The sequence below is a fragment of the Lithobates pipiens genome, unplaced genomic scaffold (genome assembly GCF_037356315.1).
Source record: "Lithobates pipiens isolate NorthernLeopardFrog02 unplaced genomic scaffold, aLitPip1_a1.2 Scaffold_27, whole genome shotgun sequence".
In the NCBI taxonomy this organism is placed as follows: Eukaryota; Metazoa; Chordata; class Amphibia; order Anura; family Ranidae; genus Lithobates; species Lithobates pipiens.
Window position 1 is genome coordinate 209369465 of NW_027507788.1, and position 21822 is coordinate 209391286.

The 21822-nt window shown below is 45.8% G+C and overlaps 1 protein-coding gene across 7 annotated transcripts in view; it reads left to right on the forward strand.

The window, feature by feature from the left end:
• FEZ1 (fasciculation and elongation protein zeta 1) overlaps positions 1-21822 on the forward strand; it is a 113280-nt gene that overhangs the window by 26503 nt on the left and 64955 nt on the right. For all 7 annotated transcript variants that reach the window (XM_077458194.1, XM_077458195.1, XM_077458192.1 and 4 more), the window contains exons 2-3: positions 6867-7227; positions 21319-21418. In XM_077458194.1, the coding sequence (XP_077314320.1) occupies positions 6920-7227; positions 21319-21418 (408 nt within the window). In that variant the 5' untranslated portion in view covers positions 6867-6919. The remainder of the gene's footprint in view (positions 1-6866; positions 7228-21318; positions 21419-21822) is intronic.

The following is a 21822-nucleotide window of genomic DNA, read 5'->3' on the forward strand; positions in this document are numbered from 1 at the left end:
TCATTTCTTAACTTCCAATAGTATGTTTTCTATAGAAGTCATTTAAGGTACGGGGCCAATTAGCAAGCGATGCATGAAAAGCTCAGATTTGATAGTGAAAGCTCATTAAATTTCTCTCTACACGATTCGGTAATTGTCTGACACTGCTGGGGGTGCATTCATAACATTATTTAGCAAATCTTTTCCTTCAGTAAGTGGGTACTGTAATTATCCCATGTAATGTCAGTTGTGTAGGATATATTTATTTCTTGCAAAGTGGCAAGGTAATACAAATGACAGGATATTGGGTCAAGGGACGGAATCGGATTAGCAATTGTGTTTCTTCAATTCTAACCCATCCTGCTAGTATTATGGATCCTCATAGTTGTTGGCAGTTTATTTGATATGCTAACATTTTTATTTTCGGATTTTAGGTGAGAAAATGTCACTGCTATCATTACAAATAACAATGTCACGCCACCCTAAGTGATGACGGGAAATGTCATTAGAGACACATAAGCAGGCCCCGTCTTTAATATTGATTGGACCCTGGGCAAACAAAATTCTTGGGCCCGCCCACCCCCAATGCGATTCCACCCTCCACCTGCTCTGAGACATACAATAAATAGCAGCTAAACTTAAAAATCAGTTTACTGTATCAGATCAGGTAGCAATTGCGATTGCTTGCCAGCTGTTACAGCATATCATTACTGCTTACTGACTGGTTGCTAGAGGCTACAGGACACATTACGACTCACTGATTAGTTGCTAGAAGCTACAGCAAATTATTTCTGCATGTTAATTGGTTGATAGAGATTACTGTACAGTAATACTGCTCACTGACCAGTTGCTAGAGGTGATAGTACATCGTCCCCTCGTTGCAGGGGGCATGATATACATATGAATGCCGCCTTTATTTACATATCAATGCCACCAGCCACAGCTGTTTACTTATGAATGCCACCACTATTTACATATGAATGCTGGTTATTTACATGTAAACACAGGGTCTGCAGGTGAGTCATCTGTAAACAACAATAGGGCAGAGCAGGGCAGCAATAGTACCAGCACATCACACTGAGATATCGGAACACAGCATGGGACAAAAACTTCAAGGGACAAGGGAATGTAAACTGGGATAGTTGGCAAGTATGAGGCAGCTGCTTTGGGCCCCACAACAATGACAGGGCCCAGGGCAGCTGCCCCTTTTGCCCTGCCTTAAAGACGGCCCTGCACATAAGGATATAAGAATCCAGGAATTTCAATCCAACTGGTGGCCCACTTGGAACTAAAATAGTTTCTGGTTGACAACAAGTAGGTAGGGCCGTATTGAGTTGACCTATAACTAATAATTTTTAGGTACATTTTGTTGAACTAGATATGTGTAGGCAGTCTAGAGGTGTTCTTATTCTAGCATGGAATTCTGACTATGCCTTATGCCGCGTACACACGGGCGGACTGTATGACGTACTTAGTTCGTCATACAATCCGACGGACAGTCCGTCGTACTTTCCACTGACGGACTTGACCACACACGGATACCCAAACAGTCCGTCGAAAGCTTGCGCGATGACGTGTACAGCACGTACGACGGGACTAGAAATAGGAAGTCCAATACACAGCAAAGCACCCTTCCGCCGTGTAAATCCTTTCTGGGCATGCGCCATTCTCGGACTGTCCGCTGAAACCAAAGTACGACGGACAGAATTTCGAAAAATCCGAAATTCTTAGTACGCCGGACTGCACGCTGAAAAAGTCCGCTGAAGCCCACACACGAGCAGACTGTCCGCTGAAATGTGTTTTGACGGACTAAGTACGCCATACAGTCCGCCCGTGTGTACGTGGCATTAGATTTTAGGGTTGTTGTAAGTGTATTTCCATTGTGTATAGACAGGTACAAGCAGGGCCGGTGTTGTGTCGAATACTGCCCCCCGTCGGATAGTGTCCGCCCTGTACTGTGCTTGCGCAGTACGGAGGACAAGGAGACGCCAAAAGTCTCCGAAGATGAACGGCGCCTGCGCACTGAGTCCAGGTTCAAGCCCCACCATCCAAGTGGACATAGAGTTAGAATAAAAAATTGCCGAGCGAAGCAAGGCCATGCCCGCGAGGGGCTCTGTTGCTAAGTGCTACCGGATGTCCACTTGGATGGTGGGGCTTGAACCTGGCCTCAGTGCGCAGGCGCCGTTCATCTTCGGAGACTTTCGGAGTCTCCTTGTCCTCTGTATTGCGCCTGCGCAGTACTGGGCGGACACTATCCGATGGGGGGACAGTTTTTGGCAGAACACCAGCACAAGGGGTGGTCAGAAGGGGCGGCTGCCCTGGGCACAATGGTTTATTGCAGGGATGGGGGCACCCTGTGCTGAGTTCCTTCTGTTACAAGGCTGACAGGAGTAGTGACAATCAGCTCAATGCTGGGAGCAGTGAGGAGTGAGCCAGGAGGAGGTGCAGGTTGTGCACACCCTAAGCGGGTCACCTAAGCTCGCATATGATGAATAGGAAGAGGAAGGGGGCACAGTTTGGCATCTTTGCCCTGGGCACTGGATGACCTTGTCTCGGCACTGGGTACAGGTTTTACATGAAATGTACATTGGTTTTGCACACATTTTTCTTATTTATTATGCTCAGACAGGGCTGTGGATAAGGGGGTACCACCGGTCCTCCTGTACGAGGCCCAGCTAGCAGGAGGGTGCCCAGGCAACTGGGTGAATTGAATGTGAGCAGGGAGGGTGATCGGCACAGTGGAGAGCGAATTACTGGAACCGATCCCTTGTATGGCCGTGTCTGCAGCAGCTGAAATCTGGCTTTCCTTCTCTCCCTCCCACCAGCTGCTAGCTGGGAGCCATAAAGGGGTTTGGTTACAGTAATTGCCCCCCCCCCCCCCCCCCCGGCACACTGATCTGATCATCCTCCCTGTACACCATACATTTCCCTCTGCTGCCTAGGCCTCTCCATGTGCCCCCCCCCCACCACCACCACCAAAGTGCTGCTGCCTTCGGTCCTCTCCTTTCCACTGGCAGCTGCAAGCACACCATAGGATGGAGAGTGAGGAGAGGGTTGGGTAAATATATTACATTTACCAGCCCCTACCTTTTCTGAATAAACACAATGAGTGATCAGTACCAATCACTCACTGTGTTCATTCATAACTGAAGCATAGTAAACTATGTTTATTTTTTGGGGGAGATGGGGCTGTCAGGTTGGCTGTATGTGGCCCTGTGGTTTCTAACAGCAGCCCTGTGCTCGGGACACAAAGAAGACCTCTTTAACATTTGATTTAGAAAAATATTAGCGCTCCGGTATCTTTTTACAGCAAGGTATTACTGTCAGCTGTACTTAAAGTATACATACCTCCTTTACATCTCTGCTAGCTAATTCTTTCAATGTGCTCCCCCAGCACCTATAATAGATTGATTTCTGCTGTAAAGGGGCCTGTTTGTTTTCAGATCTAAATGAGTTATAACAGTAGGGGGGATTTACTAAAACTGGAACGTACAAAATCTGGTGCAGTTTTGCATAGAAACCAATCAGCTTTCAGTTTTTTTTTGTCAAAGCTTAATTGAACAAGCTGAAGTTAGAAGCTGATTGGTTATCACGCACAGCTGCACCAGATTTTGCAATCTCCAGTTTTAGTAAATCAACCCCAGTGATTCCTTTCATATCAGCAACCTATTCCAAGGTTTCAATCAGACAAGGGAGCCATAAAGCAAACCTCATCTGCTGAGCTGATCAGTTAACCCATAGTGCTCTGTGAATATTTTGTTGTGTGATTTACTTTTTGATAAACACATATATTCAGCCGTGGCCAAAGGATTTGAGAATGACACAAATATTAATTTTCACAAAGTCTTCTGCCTCAGTTTTTATGATGGCAATTTGCATAAACTCCAGAATGTTAGGAAGAGCGATCAGATGAATTGCAATTAATTGCAAAGTCCCTCTTTGCTATGAAAATGAACTTATTCCCATAAAATAACATTTCCACTGCATTTGTGAAGAAGGCTTCAGGGCGCCCAAGAAAGTCCAGCAATTGCCAGGACCGTCTCCTATAGTTGATTCAGCTGCGGGATCGGTGGCACCACCAGTGCAGAGCTTGCTCAGGAATGGCAGCAGGGAAGTGTGAGGACATTGGCACACACAGAGAGGAGAAGACTTTTGGAGGGTGGCCTGGTATCAAGAAGGGCAGCAAAGAAGCCACTTCTCTCCATGAAAAACATCAGGGACAGACTGATATTCAGCCATAGGTACAGGGATTGGGACTGCTAAGGACTGGGAGAAAGTCATTTTCTCTGATGAACCTTTTCTGGAGAAGAAAAGGCGAGTGCTATGATCAGCCCTGTGTCCTGCCAACAGTAAAGCATCCTGAGACCATTCATGTGTGAGGTCACTTCTCAGCCAAGGTGGTGGGCTCACTCAAAATTTTGCCTAAGAACACCACCATGAATAAAGAATGGTACAAAAAACATCCTCCGAGAGCGTCTTTTGCCAACCATCCAAAAACAGTTGGGTGAAGAACAATGCCTTTTCCAGCATAACGGAGTAACTTGCCATATGGCAAAAGTGATAACTAAGTGGTTTGGGGAACAAAATATTTACATTTTGGGTCCATGGTCAGGAAACTACCCAGACCTTAATCCCATTGAGAACTTGTGGTCAATCCTCAAGAGGCGGGTGAACAAAAAAAATCCCACAAATTCTGACAAACTCAAACAGTCAGGATGTGGCCCAGAAGTTAATTGACAGCATGTCGGGGAGAATTACAGAGGTCTTGAGACAGAAGCGTCAACACTGCAAATATTGACTCTTTGCATAAACTTCATGTCATTGTCAATAACAGCCTTTGACACTTATGAAATGCTTGTAACTCTTCTTCAGTATATACCAGGGATATGCAATTAGCGGACCTCCAGCTGTTGCAGAACTGGTTCTATTGGCTGAGAAGGTACTGGAGAGGTGGGGCAGCTATAATCTCAGGATTTTTAGACCAAAAGGATGTTGGTAAGGGACATTTCAGAGACAGATGTAAAAAAACCCCACATTTTTACATACTGTCCCTGGTTTTACTGAGGCTGGCAACCCTGATGGGGCCCCCTAGTGGCATGGGGCCCTCGGGCAGTGCCCGAGTGGCCCAATGGTCAGTCCGCCCCTGTGCAGAACTACAAATCCCATGAGGCATAGCAAGACTCTGACAGCCAAAAGCATGACACCCAGAGGCAGATGCATTATGGGACTTGTAGTTTTGCAACAGCTGGAGGTCCACTAATTGCATATCCCTGGTATATACCATTGACAAAAATATCTAAACACACTTAAGCAGCAGACTGTGAATATTAATTTTTATTGTCATTCTTAAAACTCAAAAATAGATATAAAAAGAAAATTTTAAAAATGATGTAAGTATGACTCCATCATCCAGCATGTCAGGAAATTATATTGTTACTTGATAACCTGGTACAAAGCATGGCACTCATATGGGAAAAAAGATATCCTACTACATTCTGAAACAAGTGTAGTGTTGTGTAAAATTTTTGAAGGACATTTTTTCCCCCCGATTTCAATATGCATTGTGGTTGATTTACTAAAACTGGAAAGTGCAAAATCTGGTGCAGCTAGCTGTGCATGGTAGCCAGTCAATTCTACTTTCAGCTTGGTAGCCAATCAATTCTACCTTCAGCTTGTTAACCACTTCCCGACCAGCGCACGACGATGTACGTCGACAGAATGGCACGGGCAGGCATATTGGCGTACAGGTACGTCCAATATTCGATGCCGCCCTGCCAGCTCCCGCGCTGGTCGGGACCCCCGTGAGTCCGGTCGCGGGACCCGCGGACTCGATCGCCGCGGGCATCCCCGCGATCGTCTCACGGAGCGGCCGAATGGAGGAAATGCTGTATAAACAACATTTCTCCATTCTGCCTAGCAACTAGTGACGCTGTGATTGGAGCAGAGATCAGTGTACACTAAATGAAAGCCCAACCCCCCCACAGTTAGTAACACACCCCTAGGAACACTTAACCCCTACACTGCCACCCACTGGTTAACCCTTTCACTGCCAGTGTCATTTACACAGGAATCACTGCATTTATATAGCAGTGATTACTGTATAAATGACAATGGTCCCAAAAATGTGTCAAAAATGTCAGATGTGTCCCCCACAATGTTGCAGTCACAATAAAAATCGCAGATCGCCGCCATTACTAGTAAAAAAAAAAATAATAAAAAATTATTAATAAAAATGCTATAAAACTATCCCTATTTTGTAAACGCTATAACTTTTGCGCAAACCAATCAATAATCGCTTATTGCGATTTTTTTACCAAAAATATGTAGAAGAATACGTATCGGCCTAAACTGAGGGAAAAAAATGTTTTTTTATATATTTTTGGGGGATATTTATTATAACAAAAAGTAAAAAATAATGCGTTTTTTTTCAAAATTGTCGCTCTATTTTTGTTTATAGCGCAAAAAATAAAAATCGCAGAGGTGATCAAATACCACCAAAAGAAAGCTCTTTTTGTGGGAAAAAAAGGACGTCAATTTTGTTTGGGAGCCACGTCGCACGACCGCGCAATTGTCAGTTAAAGCGACGCAAAAAGTGGTCTGGTCCTTGACCAGCAAAATGGTCCGGTCTGCAAGTGGTTAATTAAGTTTTGAGAAAAAAAAACAAAATGGAAGCTGATTGGTTTCTATGCAGAGCTGCACCAGATTTTGCACTCAAATTTTAGTAAATTAACCCCCCATTGTATAGTGGCTTTTGTGTTTACCTTCAAAAATAGAAGGTTTAGGAGGTTATAAATGATGTCTTTCATCATCTCACATACAGCATAGTATGATTCCTTGCTTAGTTATATAGTTGTTGACTGACCGATGTCTATATTGTGTCCAAACAGGCAAACTGAAAGGGCCAGTTTCCTCCCAGCCTCCACCCCTGAGGTACTCAGAGATGGAGGCTCCCTTGGTGTGCCTGGATGAGGAGTTTGAAGATGTGAGGTCCTACTCTGAGGACAGAGAAGAGAAGTCAAGGAGTATCTACTTGTCACCCTCTCGACATCTGGAGGATGCCTCCCTCTCCGAGCTAGAGAACTTCAGCTCTGAAATAATCAGCTTCAAATCCATGGAAGACCTCGTTAATGAGTTTGATGAGAAGCTAAATGTTTGCTTTCGTAATTACAATGCCAAAACAGAAAACTTGGCCCCAGTAAAGAATCATCTGCAGATCCAAGAAGAGGAGGAACGGCTGCGGGACGAGGAGTAAGTAATATCAGTTTTCACTGTTGTCCCTTTGATATACCTGATGGCTAGTGACATAGCTGACAACTCAGCAGACCTCTTTTACTAACATATCAAAAGTAGGATCGGAATGTATTACCCCCAGATTTAAACAAAGTCCATACAAACAAACTAATCAATGCACAGGCAGATCTTCACGTGACCCCCTTTATTCATGGATGCAAAGTCATTAGCAATGTAATAAGACAAGATAGTGGTGCTGCTGCTCTCCATGAGACCAACTGGATGGAGGGAGCATCTTGAAATGACACAAAGAAGAGAGAGCGCAATCCGCCCTAGTTATCCCATTTATTGAGCTTAGTTAAAAATAGATAAAAATAGTCATAACGCAATGCACTTACATGATGGCTTAAAAAATGGGGCATGTGTCATAAAAGGGGACTTGATAAAGGATGCTATGCCTCAGAAATGCATAGTCTTGGCAACCATTACGCGCATTCCTGGTCTGGTTCCTGGTATTGTGGTGTTGTTCATCATCGAGCGTGGCGCCGGCTGGACCAGGAGCCGATGCACGCTGAGACTCAGCTCAGGCGGCTCCTGGGCTAACCCATCCTTCTGTGAGCCTCTCTGGATGCCATCTACCATCATGGGCATCCACAAGGGGGGGCAAGTGCCCCCCCGGAGCAAGGTGTCCGCACACGAACACTCAGGGCCGATCCTAACTTATAAGCAAAATGGCCGCCCGCTGCCCGATAGCAAATTATTATATTTATTCTTGGAGGAAGTCGGCCGGGGGCATGGTTGTAGTCTGCACGCGCTCAAGCTCCCATTGGGTGGAGAAGCAGCGAATCTACAACTCCTGGATCTTGGAAGCAGGCAGAGGCAGGGCGTGCCAGGGAGTCGGGACCCACGTGACTGGCTTGGGCTGCAACTTCACTTGACCCCAGGACAGGAGCCTCACCTCCCAGGACTGGAGGAGACTGTGCAAGGACCTGCTGAGCTGGCACTGGCAGCTGCTATCGCTGAGGTGAGAGACCCTGACATTCCTAGGGCCAGCTGACCCCCACATCCCATCTATCTCCCCTCCATATACCCTATTTAACCTGCTCCAGTGCCCACCAAGTAACCTTGAGATAGCCCTCAATACTGTGGGTCCTGCTGGCTGCTGGCCTGTAGGTCCCGCTGGGAGCTGGCCATGGCCTATAGCCCACAGGCCATGGCCAGCTCCCAGCAGGACCTACAGGCCAGCGGACAGAAGGACCCACAGACCATGGCCAGCTCCAAGCAGGACCCACAGGCCATTGCCAGCTCCAAGCAGGACCCGCAGGCCATTGCCAGCTCCAAGCAGGACCCACAGGCCATTGCCAGCTCCAAGCAGGACCCACAGGCCATTGCCAGCTCCAAGCAGGACCCGCAGGCCATTGCCAGCTCCAAGCAGGACGCACAGGCCATTGCCAGCTCTAAGCAGGACCCACAGGTCAGTGGCCAGCAGGGCCCACGGGCTGCTGACTTTCATCATCCAATCTTATGCAAGCAAAAATGCTGTTTTTTTTTTTATATTTTTCTTCCACATGATTGGGTAACACTTTATGGAGTGAAGCTTTATCTAATTTACTAAGCTCTGGAGCAACAGCACTTGACAAGTGCACAGTCTATTTGCCTTTAGTAAATCAACCCCTATGTGCGGCCCTTTGGTGATGTCAGGGGGCCGTATTTGAGGCCCACTTTAGCTCATAAATTGACAACCACTGCTGTAGTTAGAAAACGGGATGTGGTGAACAAAGCTATTAGTTCAGAGCATTGGCTGTTGTGTTCAGTTCGGAATTCATGGTTAGATATGTAACTTGCATGCTGGGACTTCTAGTTCTTTTGCAACTGGTTAAATACAAGTTGTCTTTGAAGTATTTTCCAAATTGTGTCTTTGCCTGTGCCCAGGGCCTTTGTCCTGGCAGATTAAGCTGTTTTGTATCTAATCTGCTGGCAGTGCACTGTGTCTGTGGCGCAAACATCTGTCATGCTTTTCTAATTATTATATTTAATGAATGGGGAATCGACTACAACAACAAGAGCATCTGCCTGCGTATTTGCTAGTGTCAGAGCTGTATTGACCATTGGGCACCGGTTAGCCTGCTTCTCGGATAGAACAATATAATATTTACAGTTTGCTTTGCACACTTGGAAGTTGCAGAAGCAGGCAGCCATGTTTTTTTCTGCCAACTCTTGATGGATGTTTAGTATTATGATAGTGGCCTGCTTATTTAAAACCTTATACCTTAATAAATATGCAGAGTGGCTACAGACAAAACTGGTAGATCTTAAAAGAAGGAGCATCATCAACCACGCTCTTTCTAACAGGCTTTATGTACATTTTTTATAAGGTTTCAGTAATCTATAATGGTAGGACTACAATATATACTGTACATTTCTAAACATAACCAATCATTGCAGTTGTTTCTTATCCTTGGCAGGGCTTGTGTTAGATAAATTAGCTGATTTCCTCAAACTAGACATCCATAATCTTTGGCGACCTGTGCCCACATCCACTATTTCATCATTATGACTCGCAAGAATTTTTGTCCTTCATGGGAAAATTTTTTTTTTTACTTCTTTTTTACTTTACTTTTTTACTTTACTTTTTTTCCCCTTAATCTTTCATATTTGTGTTACTGTAACTAATATGTACTCTTTACTACAAGCCTATGGCTACTCAAATCCCATTCCCATTCAAATCCCATTCTCGCCCACATTTCACCTTTCCACAGGGGCAGACTGACCATTGGGCCACTCGGGCACTGCCCGAGGGCCCCATGCCACTAGGGGGCCCCATCAGGGTTGCCAGCCTCAGTAAAACCAGGGACAGTATGTAAAAATTTGTGTTTTTTTTACATCTGTCTCTGAAATGTCCCTTACCGACATCCTTTTGTTCTAAAAATCCAGAGATTATAGCTGCCCCACCTCTCCAGTACCTTTTCGACCAATAGAAACATGTCTGTGTATACTGTGTGATTGTATACTGTGTGTGTGTTTGTGTATACTGTGTGTGTGTTTGTGTATACTGTGTGGCCCATAATCTCTGATTGCCCGGGGGCCCCATAATCTCCTATTGCCCGGGGGCCCCATGAGTTGTCAGTCCGCCCCTGCCTTTCCAAGATTCCTGGATCCCTTAAGTCCACAAAAAAAGAGGTCCTCGGGCAGCCGAACTTGATGCCATCAGAGACCTGGAACATCTGCTGTGGCAGGAAAATGGCACAGAAGAACAGTTTAGTAAATCTTGGACCTCTTGGTCTATAGTCTGCTACCAGGGGCGGACTGATAACTCATGGGGCCCCCTGGGCAATAGGAGATTATGGGGCCCCACAGTATACAGAAACACACACACACACAGTATACAATCATACAGTATACACAGACATGTTTCTATTGGCTGAGAAGGTACTGGAGAGGTGGGGCAGCTATAATCTCTGGATTTTTAGACCAAAAGGATGTCAGTAAGGGACATTTCAGAGACAGATGTAAAAAAAAAAAACACAGATTTTTACATGCTGTCCCTGGTTTTACTGAGGCTGCCAACCCTGATGGGGCCCCCCAGTGGCATCGGGCCCTCGGGCAGGGCCCGAGTGCCCCAATGGTCAGTCCGCCCCTGTATGTACTTTTTACTACAAGCCTATGGCTACTCAAATCCCATTTCCATTCAAATCCCATTCTCGACCAACATTTCACCTTTCCATGATTCCTGGATCCCTTAAGTCCACAAAAAAAGAGGTCCTCGGGCAGCTGAACTTGATGCCATCAGAGACCTGGAACATCTGCTGTGGCAGGAAAATGGCACAGAAGAACAGTTTAGTAAATCTTGGACCTCTTGGTCTATCGTCCGCTACCAGGGGCGGACTGATAACTCATGGGGCCCCCTGGCAATAGGAGATTATGGGGCCCCACAGTATACACAAACACACACACACAGTATACAATCACACAGTATACACAGACATGTTTCTATTGGCTGGGAAGGTACTGGAGAGGTGGGGCAGCAATAATCTCTGGATTTTTAGACCAAAAGGATGTCGGTAAGGGACATTTCAGAGACAGATGTAAAAAAAAAACACAGATTTTTACATACTGTCCCTGGTTTTACTGAGGCTGGCAACCCTGATGGTGCCCCCTAGTGGCTCGGGGCCCTCGGGCAATGCCCGAGTTGCCGAATGGTCAGTCCGCCCCTGTCCGCTACTCATCTGCATTTCAGGATTGGATCAAGGAAGTTATTCCTCAAACCTTCAACCAGCCATGATGAAATGGCCCCGGACCTTCCCTCTCCTCCTACCCCCAGTTGATCTTTTCTCTCTTGCTGCTCTGTGCAAGGATATTGCATAGAGGTAAGTATAAACCTCTTTTTTATTTTAGGAAAAAGAAGACTTTAGCAGAGGCGCCACCCCCCTAATCTCTACGTGCTGGCCTCTAATCTCCATGTGGGGAGCTGTGCGCATAGAGTTCAACGGGTTTTTTCGTTTTTTTGTGAAGCACATGATTAGAGCTGGAGGCTCTAATTGGTTTTAAAAAAGGTTGGGCTCAGAGTGCAGAGCACTGCGCCCTAAACCTGCCCACTTGTGAAAATAGCGAACCAACATCGCTGTAGATTTCCTGTTTCTCCTCCCGGCCAATCAGGACAGGAAGCAGCTCCTGAGACTGGATTGGCCAGGAGGAGAAGCCGGGGAAGCCGCTAAAGCCACCCGCGACCTGGATGGCATAAGTGTGGGGTTGACGGGCTTGCGAGTGGGGGGGGGGGGTTTGTTTGCCACCCCCCATAAGAAATGGAGCAATAGCCGCACTGGACTTTAGTATCAATTTAAATTTTTAAACAGGGAGTGAGGTTTTCTTGGATCTAGCAGGTTGACTTTGCAGACATCTCAAGTCTCCCACGACTCGCAGGATACTCCCGCATTTGATGGCAGGCTCTTGGACAACCGCGAGTGTGGCACGATTTCCCGGCTGAGCTTGCACTGCCACTCAGCCTGGAGTAATCACAAACATCAGGTGTCTCCTGCTGTATCAGTGTGCAGTTGACCGTCTATCATGGATGAGGAGGCGGGGCTTTGTTACAGAGGATGGCCCCCATACAGTTAAGACTGCAGCTGCATGACACAGTGGAAGACACCCGTTGTGTGTAATCAAGGTACTGGGGAGGCTGCAGATGGGCACTGATGAGGATACAGATGGGCACAGTGAGGCTGATATTGTTGGCACAGTGAGGCTGCAGATGGACACAGTGAGGCTGCAGATGGGCACTGATGAGGATACAGATGGGCACAGTGAGACTGCAGATGGGCACAGTGAGGCTGCCGATGGGCACTGATGAGGATACAGATTGGCACAGTGAGGCTGCATTGTTGGCACAGTGAGGCTGCATTTTTGACACTAATGAGGCTGAAGATGGGCACAGAGAGGCTGCATTGATGGCTCAGGGAGGCTGCATTGACGGCCACTGATGAGGCTGCATTGATGGGCACTGACAAGGCTGCATTGTTGGCACAGTGGGGCTGCAGATGGGCACAGTGAGGCTTCAGTGTTGGCACTGATAAGGCTGCAAATGGGCACAGTGAGGCTGCATTGTTGGCACTGATGAGGCTGCAGATGGATACAGTGAGAGTGAGGCTGCATTGATGGCTCAGTGAGGCTGCATTGATGGTTCAGTGAGGCTGCATTGATGGGCACAGTGAGGCCGCATTGATGGGCACAGTGAGGCTGCATTGTTGGCACTGATGAGGCTGCAAATGGGCACAGTTAGGGTGCATTGTTGGTGAGTGTGGGGGGGGGGGGTTGTCGGCACTGAGAGTGACCTCCCTGAAATGAGAAATGAGCTTGCCACCTCCCTGAAATTAGTTTTTGCAGGTTGGGATGTCTGACTTTGTAGTCTTGTGACCGCCTTTATAATATATTTAGGGGATCACCTCAGCTGTAATGATTACTCAGGTCCCATTTTTACCATGTGTGTGTGCAATATTGTATGTTTTTGTATTTATTTTACTGTGTGTTGTCATGCATCATTGTGCAACAATGCACATCTTACATGTGTTTTTGTGTGCATTTTGCCTGGGCATTCATTCACGCACTGTCCAGTGCAGCTGAAGCTGCAGAAAGAGGCATGTGTTTTGAACTTTGGGGTGCACACCCATAATGCAATAGACTGCGCACACCTGCCCCTACTCTGGATGAAGGAGCACAGGGGACACCTTTGGGCAGCAGCATTGTCAGTCTGAGGGGAGGGGAGTGTTTGATGGACTAGCAGATCTAAATAAACTAATGAACTGAAGACAAACCCTATCTCACTCTTTATAAACAGTTACAGCAGATAGTATTTTTTTCCTTTTGGGATAAAGGTTTTATTAAAATTAAATAAATAAAAGCTGATCATTGTAAGTACCCCTGCCAATGTTAAATGGTTTGTCTCATCCCTGTAACTGATACATTCTGGACAGCTTGTTCTTTTGAAAAACATCAGCTCCAGGCATTAATGGCACCTATGCAGAGGGCCGGGAGGCGGGGATGGAGGGTGCTCCTAAGCGTGTGATGCATCTCCCACTTGTTACTCCCCTCCCTCCTGTTCCTGTCACATGTTCCATAGCTCTATCCCACTTATCTCCCCTGTTCCTCTCCTCTTTCCCCTCCCTTTCCCACTTCCCCCTCTCCTTCCCTTGTCCCCTTCCCTTTTTGCCCTTCCCTTCCCTCCTTTCCTGCACCCCCCCCTTTTTTTCCTTGTCACTTCCTTCCCGTTTATACTCTCCCCCCATGTGCCCCCATCTTTTTTCTCACCCCTACTTGCTGACATTCACACCCTTGGCTGATTGGACCCCCCCACCTTGTGGAGTTTGACGTTCAAGTCACTCTTCACTCTCTTTTCACACAAAACACACCGGAATACTGCCCGCTGTAAAAAATTCCTGCACAGAAATCTTTGTTTTTTAGACGCTTAGGCCCCCATTGCATCATGACTCCGGCTCATTACATGGCACTTTTTTATATCAGGTTATCCCCTCCTAATCAAGGGGGCCTGCCTTCAGCATCTGCTTCCTCGTTTTCTATGGTTTCCATTTGTTGTATATTCGGTTACATTACCGTTCATATCAACATTAAATTACTTTGTATGATTTTTTTTTTTTTGGAATTGCACGCCATCTTTGCACTATGTATAATCTGCATATGATTGGCTTGGGCCCTATGGGTCATTTATCCTTCTCTCATGTCCCTGTTTTATTCCAATTAAACATTTTTGTGAAAAAAAAAAAAACTAAGAAAAAAACCCCCCAAAACAATAGACTTACTAGCTGGTTCACCAGATACAGGGGGTAAAATAAGTATTGAACACGTCACCATTTTTCTAGGTAAATATATTTCTAAAGGTGCTATTGACATGAAATTTTCCCCACGTGTCGGTAACAACCCATGCAATCCATACAAAGACACCAAAACAAATACGTTCAGAAATGAAGTACTGTGTAATAAAATGGAAGGACACAAGGAAAAAGCATTGAACCTGCTAACTGAAATCTATTTAATACTTCATACAAAATCCTTTGTTGGTAATAAGAGCTTCAAGACTCTTCCTTTGTGGGGAAAGGAGTCCCACGCATTGCTCAGGTGTGATTTTGGCCCATTCTTCCACACAAACAGTCTTCAAATCTTGAAGGTTCTGTGGGCCTCTTCTATGAACTCTGATCTTTAGTTCTTTCCATAGATTTTATATTGTATTTTCCTTCTTTAAAAACCAACTGAGAGTTTCCTTGGCTTTGTGTTTGGGGTCATTGCCTTGCTGAAGTGTCCGTCCTGGGTTCATTTTCATCATTCTGGTGGATGGCAGCAGATTTTTACCAAGAATGTCTTGGTACATTTTTCCATTCATCCTTCCTTCAATGATATGAAGTGTGCCAGTACCGTATGATGAAAAAAAAAAAAAACAGCCCCACACCATGATGTTCCCACCTCCAAACTTTACTGTTAGTATGGGGGTGTTTTTGGGGTGATGTGCCATGTGACCTCCAAACATGGTGTGTATTATGGCATCCAAAGAGTTAAATTTTGGTGTCATCTAACCAGACTATATTCTCCCAGTATTTCTCAGGTTTGTCTAAAGCCCCGTACACACGAGAGGACTTATGTCCGACAGACTTCCGAAGGAGTTCTGCCGGAGTTCCGACAGAGTTCTGACGGACTTTTCGACTGAGCGGACTTGGCCACACACAATCACACTAAACTCCGACGGATTCTAACGTGATGACGTACGACTCGACTCGAATAAGGAAGTTCATAGCCAGTAGCCAATAGCTGCCCTAGCGTCGGTTTTAGTCCGTCGGAATAGCATACACACGAGCGAATTTTTCGAAGTGACCGGGTCCGGCGGAGTTCCGTCGGAAAAATTTGAAGCATGTTCCATATTCTAAAGTCCGTCAGACTTTGGCGAATCAAAAGTCCGTTGCAGCCCACACACGATCGAATAGTCTGACGGAATCAGTCCGTCGGACTTTGGATGTTGAAAAGTCCGCTCGTGTGTACGCGGCATAAATGTTGTGCAGCGATCTTTAAACGAGCTTCAACATGCTTTTTCTTCAGCAATGGAGTCTCGTGTGGTGAGCGTGCATACAGAAATTATGTTCTTTCCACTTCCGGATTATGGCCCCAGCAGTGCTCACTGGAACATTCAGATGTTTCGAAATCCTTCTGTAACCAATGCCATGAGTATGTTTTGCAACAATAAGTTTTGCAAAGGTCTTCATAGAGCTTTTACCCATCATGAGGTGTTTCTTGTGTGACACCTTGGTAATGAGACACCTTTTTATAGGCCATCAGGTGAGATTGAACCAGCTGATATTAATTTGCACTGGCAAACCTTGCTGTATAAATAAAAGAAAGAAAGCATAAGAAAAAAAAAATTAATGAAACCATCACATCACCGCTTTAATCGTCTCTCCTGAGCATCAGTGAGCAGTGCCAGATTCTGGCTGACCAGAGTAACCCAAGGCCACCACCGTGGTAGGAGTACACAGACTGCTACATGCAAGGACAGATGCTCATCTGTGCACAGCATTCTGGCCCGTGGTTCTTACTACAGTGCTTGGGGATCGGTGACGCTGGATGTATGCCCACCAGCCAGTTTCCCTTCTGCACCATTGATATTTCCATGGAAACCATTGCTCAGCCACTCTTGTCAGGCTGACTTTTATGTAGCTGTAAAATTACTAGGTCAGGGCCCGGTCTCCAAACCTTGTGTGGTATATGCAGCTGTTAGATTGTGTTTTTCTTGGCAGGGTTCTGCTTAGGCTGCCAGGGCTTGTGTTAGATAAATTAGCTGATTTCCTCAAACCAGACATACATAATCCTAGGCGACCCGTGCCCACATCTACTATTCCATCATTGCGACTCGCAAGAAATTTTTTTCCTTCATGGGAAGATGTTTTTTTTTTATTTTTCTTCGTTCTTTCTTTTAATTCAATCTTATTTTATTGAGATAGAAAAAGCAAGATAGAAAAAATACAAAATAAACAGACATACTCGTTGTACATTGATACGTAAACAGAAAAATCCAGCTTTGCTACAATGGTGTCAAACTATGACGAGGTTAAAATGAGTTGTTGAGCTTCGGTTTGTTTAGTGTGGTATAAGAGCCTGTATACCTACAATGTCTAGTCCTAGTTAAAGTGGGTGTGTGCGTACCACTATCCTCTCAATGAATGATGCCCCCTCCTTACAGGTAGGTTAGGGCTATTGTTCTTAATCTGGCCACGTTCTTTCTGGGGGGGAAGCTCTGTGTGTGCCAACATTCCGGTCTAATGAGACTAGAGGTCATGAATTAAATAATCGGGTAGTACTGCAACATGTAAAGGGGAGGGAAGAAGGGGGAAGAGAGTAAGGAAAGAGGGGTCAGGGCAGTAAAGCGCTTAGAGGTCGCCATGAGTCGGCAGTACAAGTCGAGGATCTTTTGCCAGAACTTCCTCACAGGGGAGCATTCCCACCAAATGTGACGTAAGGTTCCCTTAGATGACAAGCAACGCCAGCAGGTATCCGGAAGCGCAGAGTTTATCCTGTGCAAAGTCGAAGGGCATCTGTACCAACGGGTCAACAGCTTGAACCCCTTTTCTTGAGAATTGGAGGCTAAGTACATTTTGTGAGTCAGTATGAAGCACTTTTGCCAGTCTACAGGCGAGATGGAGTGGCTCAGGTCTTCCTTCCATGCCTGTGTGTATGGGGGAAGGTCAGGATTGTAAGCCATATGTAAAAGAGAATATAATTGAGAGACTACATGTGTAGGGGGGTGGCCTGGAGCAGCATGCTCTCCAAGTCTGTTAAAGAGGAAGTAAACCCTGATGGGTTTACTTCCTCTTTCATTCCCTGCAAAGGCAAAGCATAATGGACTACTATGCATCGCATAGTAGTCCATTATGTGTCACTTACCTGACACAGGAGCCAGTGAAGTCACCGCTGTCCCCTGTAGTTCTGAGCGTCCATCTTCTTGGTGGGTCTCCGTGGGTCTCGCTGCTCCAGCGCTGTGATTCGCCGAAGCAGCGATGACGTCACTCCCGCGCATGCGCACGGGAGCCGAGACGCGCGGCATTGCGCGGCATCGTCGTCATCACCGATGCCCTGCTCAGTGCGCCTGCGTGCCGCTGTCTACGGTGCATGTGCCGTAGATAGCGGTGCCCGTCTTCGGGCAAATATCTCCTAAACCGTATAGGTTTGGGAGATATTTCTTGGACCTACAGGTAAGCCTTAATCTAGGCTTACCTGTAGGTCAAAGTGGTTTGTAAGGGTTTACAACCACTTTAAATGCTCACATATCCTCCCTTTACTAGTAGATGAGCCTACCAATTGCAATGTGTCGCTTGCTTGTCACTTCTTTACCCAGAGAAGGTAAGATTCAACGAATGTAGTTGGGTTCTTTGACCTCAGTACCAGTCTGGCTGGACTGCATGGTGTTCTGTCTGACCATAGGTGGCGCTGTCATCCCTGGCAGGGTCAAGAACGCAGTCTAGTTGGGCGCATTAAGTGTTTACTCTCTCTTGGAACCAGCCCATTGGGAGTGTCACTCTTGCTGTGCCTTCTGGGAGAGGGTACTTTAGGTGCTGATGTCACGTGTTTCAGGGTTCAGGTCCAGAAGTGCTTTCTGACTGTTGGTCTTGGTCCTCCTGACCAGCCACCAGGGCTCTCATGGCCTGTGGTGCGGATCCACCCGACTACAAGTCTCAGGGCTGGCTAGCCCGAGGCGGAGAAACTGAAAGAAAGATTCAGAGGTGGTCCGGTGCCGTCTCGGTTTGTAGAGAGGCCCAGCAACTGTGAAGGTGTCGAGGGGTGGACTCTTCGGCAGAAGGCCACGCAAAGGTTGGCTTCTCCGCAAGAGCCTGGACAAGTTGAAAGACCCCAAGTGAATCTAGTCTCGTGTGGTATCGCCGGACCGGCTGCAAGATACTGGTACCACACGAGGGTTCTCTGAGTTGTCTACACCTTTTAGTTTTATTCAAGTGTTCTACAACAAGTCTATGGCAGAGATTTTAACCAAGTGTTCTACAACAAGTCTGTGACAGAGACTTGGTTTGATTTAAGCACCCTGTTGGCTGCTAGGCCTGGTGAGAGAAGGACTATCCGATAAGGGTGAGGATCCAGTTGTGAATAGCTATTCTTTCTTAATGTGAGAGACTTTTTTCCTATTTGACTTAGTACTAAGAGTACCTGGACTTTCCTACCTAAACCCTCTAACCCTATGTTGAGAGACTGTGTTCGTTGACTATTTTTGCAAATAAAAAAATGGAGTGGTGGGCGCCAGACACTTTTTGAATGCAAAAAAGGTTTATTGTCTCTTAACAGTTTTGTGGAAGAGAAGGTTAGGGCCAGGACACCCTTAAGTAGATGCAATGATAATTGGCAGACTCCGAGACTTCTATAGGTAGACAGCTATACAGGGGAAGGCCTCCAGCCGAATACCACTTCTGTATAGGTAGGACCACTGTCTCTTATGGCAAAAAAATCTTGTAACATTGGCAATACAGAATAGTTCTCCTCTTTACACTAAGGTCTCTCACTGTAGATTTTTACTCACTGAGCTCCCAGTCTCTCGCTAGACTTCCAGATCCAATCGCCACTGAATCTCCTGAGTTCCTCCACAGCTAGCACACTGTATACTCCTCAAGCGCTACCCCCCCGCTATCCTACCACCCCAATACAGTAAAACTACACTATTTAGAGTGGCCTTTTATTGTGGCCAGCCTAAGGCACACCTGTGCAATAATCATGCTGTCTAATCAGCATCTTGATATGCCACACCTGTGAGGTGGATGGATTATCTCAGCAAAGGAGAAATGCTCACTAGGGATGAGCTCGGTGTTCAACTCGAACACAGGCAGTTCCCCTGTTCGGCGAATTCAGAACTTTGTGGACCGTTCGCACCATATACGTGTGTCGCGAACGGCCCACAATGCACTACGCCATCGCAGTGCATTGCTGGCTCATGATTGGCCAAGCATGCACTGTGACCCCGCTTGCTTGGCCAATCACAGCGCCGGCGCGAGGAGAGCCATAATTGGCCACAGGCAGGATGCCGGTGGCCAATTATAGCTCAGGGGGGTTTAGTACATGCCCCACACTATATAAGGCCACCAGCGAGGCGGCCTTGTGTAGTGTGTTGGCGTGCAGGGAAAGAGCAAGATAGGCAGGGACAGTGTCTTTTTGCTTGGGAACCTAGTGCTGTTACAATGGGTGTTGTGTGCCTCCAGCACAGTATACACCTGAAGCTACCCCTTATTGCTGGTGTTCTGTTTCTGTAATACAGGCTTTTGCAGCAGTTAGAGTGGGTGTTGTGTGCCTCCTGCGCAGTATACACCTGAAGATACCCCTTATTGCTGGTGTTCTGTTTCTGTAATACAGGCTTTTGCAGCAGTTAGAGTGGGTGTTGTGTGCCTCCTGCGCAGTATACACCTGAAGATACCCCTTATTGCTGGTGTTTTACTGTTTCTATAATACAGGCATCTCCAGCAGTTAAAGTGGGTGTTGTGTGCCTCCAGCACAGTATACACCTGAAGATACCCCTTATTGCTGGTGTTGTTCTGTTGCATATCTTGCATATTAGCCTTTAAAATTAGCACTTTTGATTTTGAAAACGTTCAAGTCCCATAGACTTTAATAGGGTTCTAAAGTTTGTACAAATTTTCGGTCAGTTCGAAGGTTCTGGTGTGAACCGAGCCGGGGAGTGATCGGCTCATGCCTAGTGCTCACTAACACAGATTTAGACAGATTTGTGAATGATATTTGCGGGAAATAGGCCTTTTGTGGACATGATAAATAGGGGCAAACACAAAAGTGTTGCATTTATTATTTTGCTCAGTGTATATAGATCAGACCAAAATGGGGGACAAATGAGGAAAGAGGGACAGAGGGTCTTTGTTCCAAATCAGGGACAGTCCCTTGAAATCGGGGACAATTGGGAGCTATGCTCGTATATACAGACAATACTTGCTTATCCCATCTTTCATCTTTAAATGTAAACTAGCCATTTCCTTTGGAAATATGCCATTATTCTGATTACATCCATTCAACGGGGAAGCATCAGACTAGTGCATATAGTATAGTATATATACTAGTATAGTATAATATAGTATAGTATATATATAGTATATATATGACTGGTATCAGTCATAAGCATGTGTCCTCTCTATTATAGTTAAAGTCTATTATACGCATTAGGCCGGATTTACTAAAGGCAAATGGATGGTGCACTTTGCAAGTACAGTTGCTTCGGAGCTTCCATCATCCAATCAAAAAAATTTTTTTTTTTTTTTTCTTGCATGCAATTGGGTATTCTTTGCAAAGTGAAGCTTCATCTCATTTACTAAGCTCTGGAGCAAATGCACTTGCAAAGTGCACAGTCTATTTGCCTTTAGTAAATCCACCCCATTAATCTTATAACTGATAGAAGTGGACGTTCTGTTTGTTCTCTTCGCTGGCTGTGCAGAGTTGTTCGCTTCATCTCCCACGAAAATCTTTTGCTGCTCGGGATATCTCTACACTGACATCATTATATTGCCTCCAGGGTAAGGCAGGCTCTTCCGCCATGCACTGACAAGTGTCTTTCATTCCCAGGGTCTGGGACGCCCTCACGGATAACTACATCCCGATAACTGGTGACAAATGGAGAGAACACAACGAAGAGCTACTGAATGGGAACTTGTCTGATTCCGAGGTATTTCCATTTTATTTATTTATTTATTTATTTTTATGCGTTCTGTACCTTGCTGGAAAATAATACATCTGCCTTTGTTGTTAATTGATATTTATTTGGAGGTTAGAAATTTGCAGGAAAAAAACATATTTGTCTTTATCAGTCCTCTGGTTTCTTGCCGAGTTTCCCATTGTTCATTATCCAGCCACAATGCTCTCTCAGATTAGTAGTTAGCACTGTGTCTCTTGCAGCATCTTCCATCCAAAGTTGCTCCATTGTGTATACAGTGGTGTGAAAAAGTGTTTGCCCCCTTCCTCATTTCCTGTTCCTTTGCATGTTTGTCACACTTAAGTGTTTTGGAACATCAAACCAATTTAAACAATAGTCAAGGACAACACAAGTAAACACAAAATGCAATTTGTAAA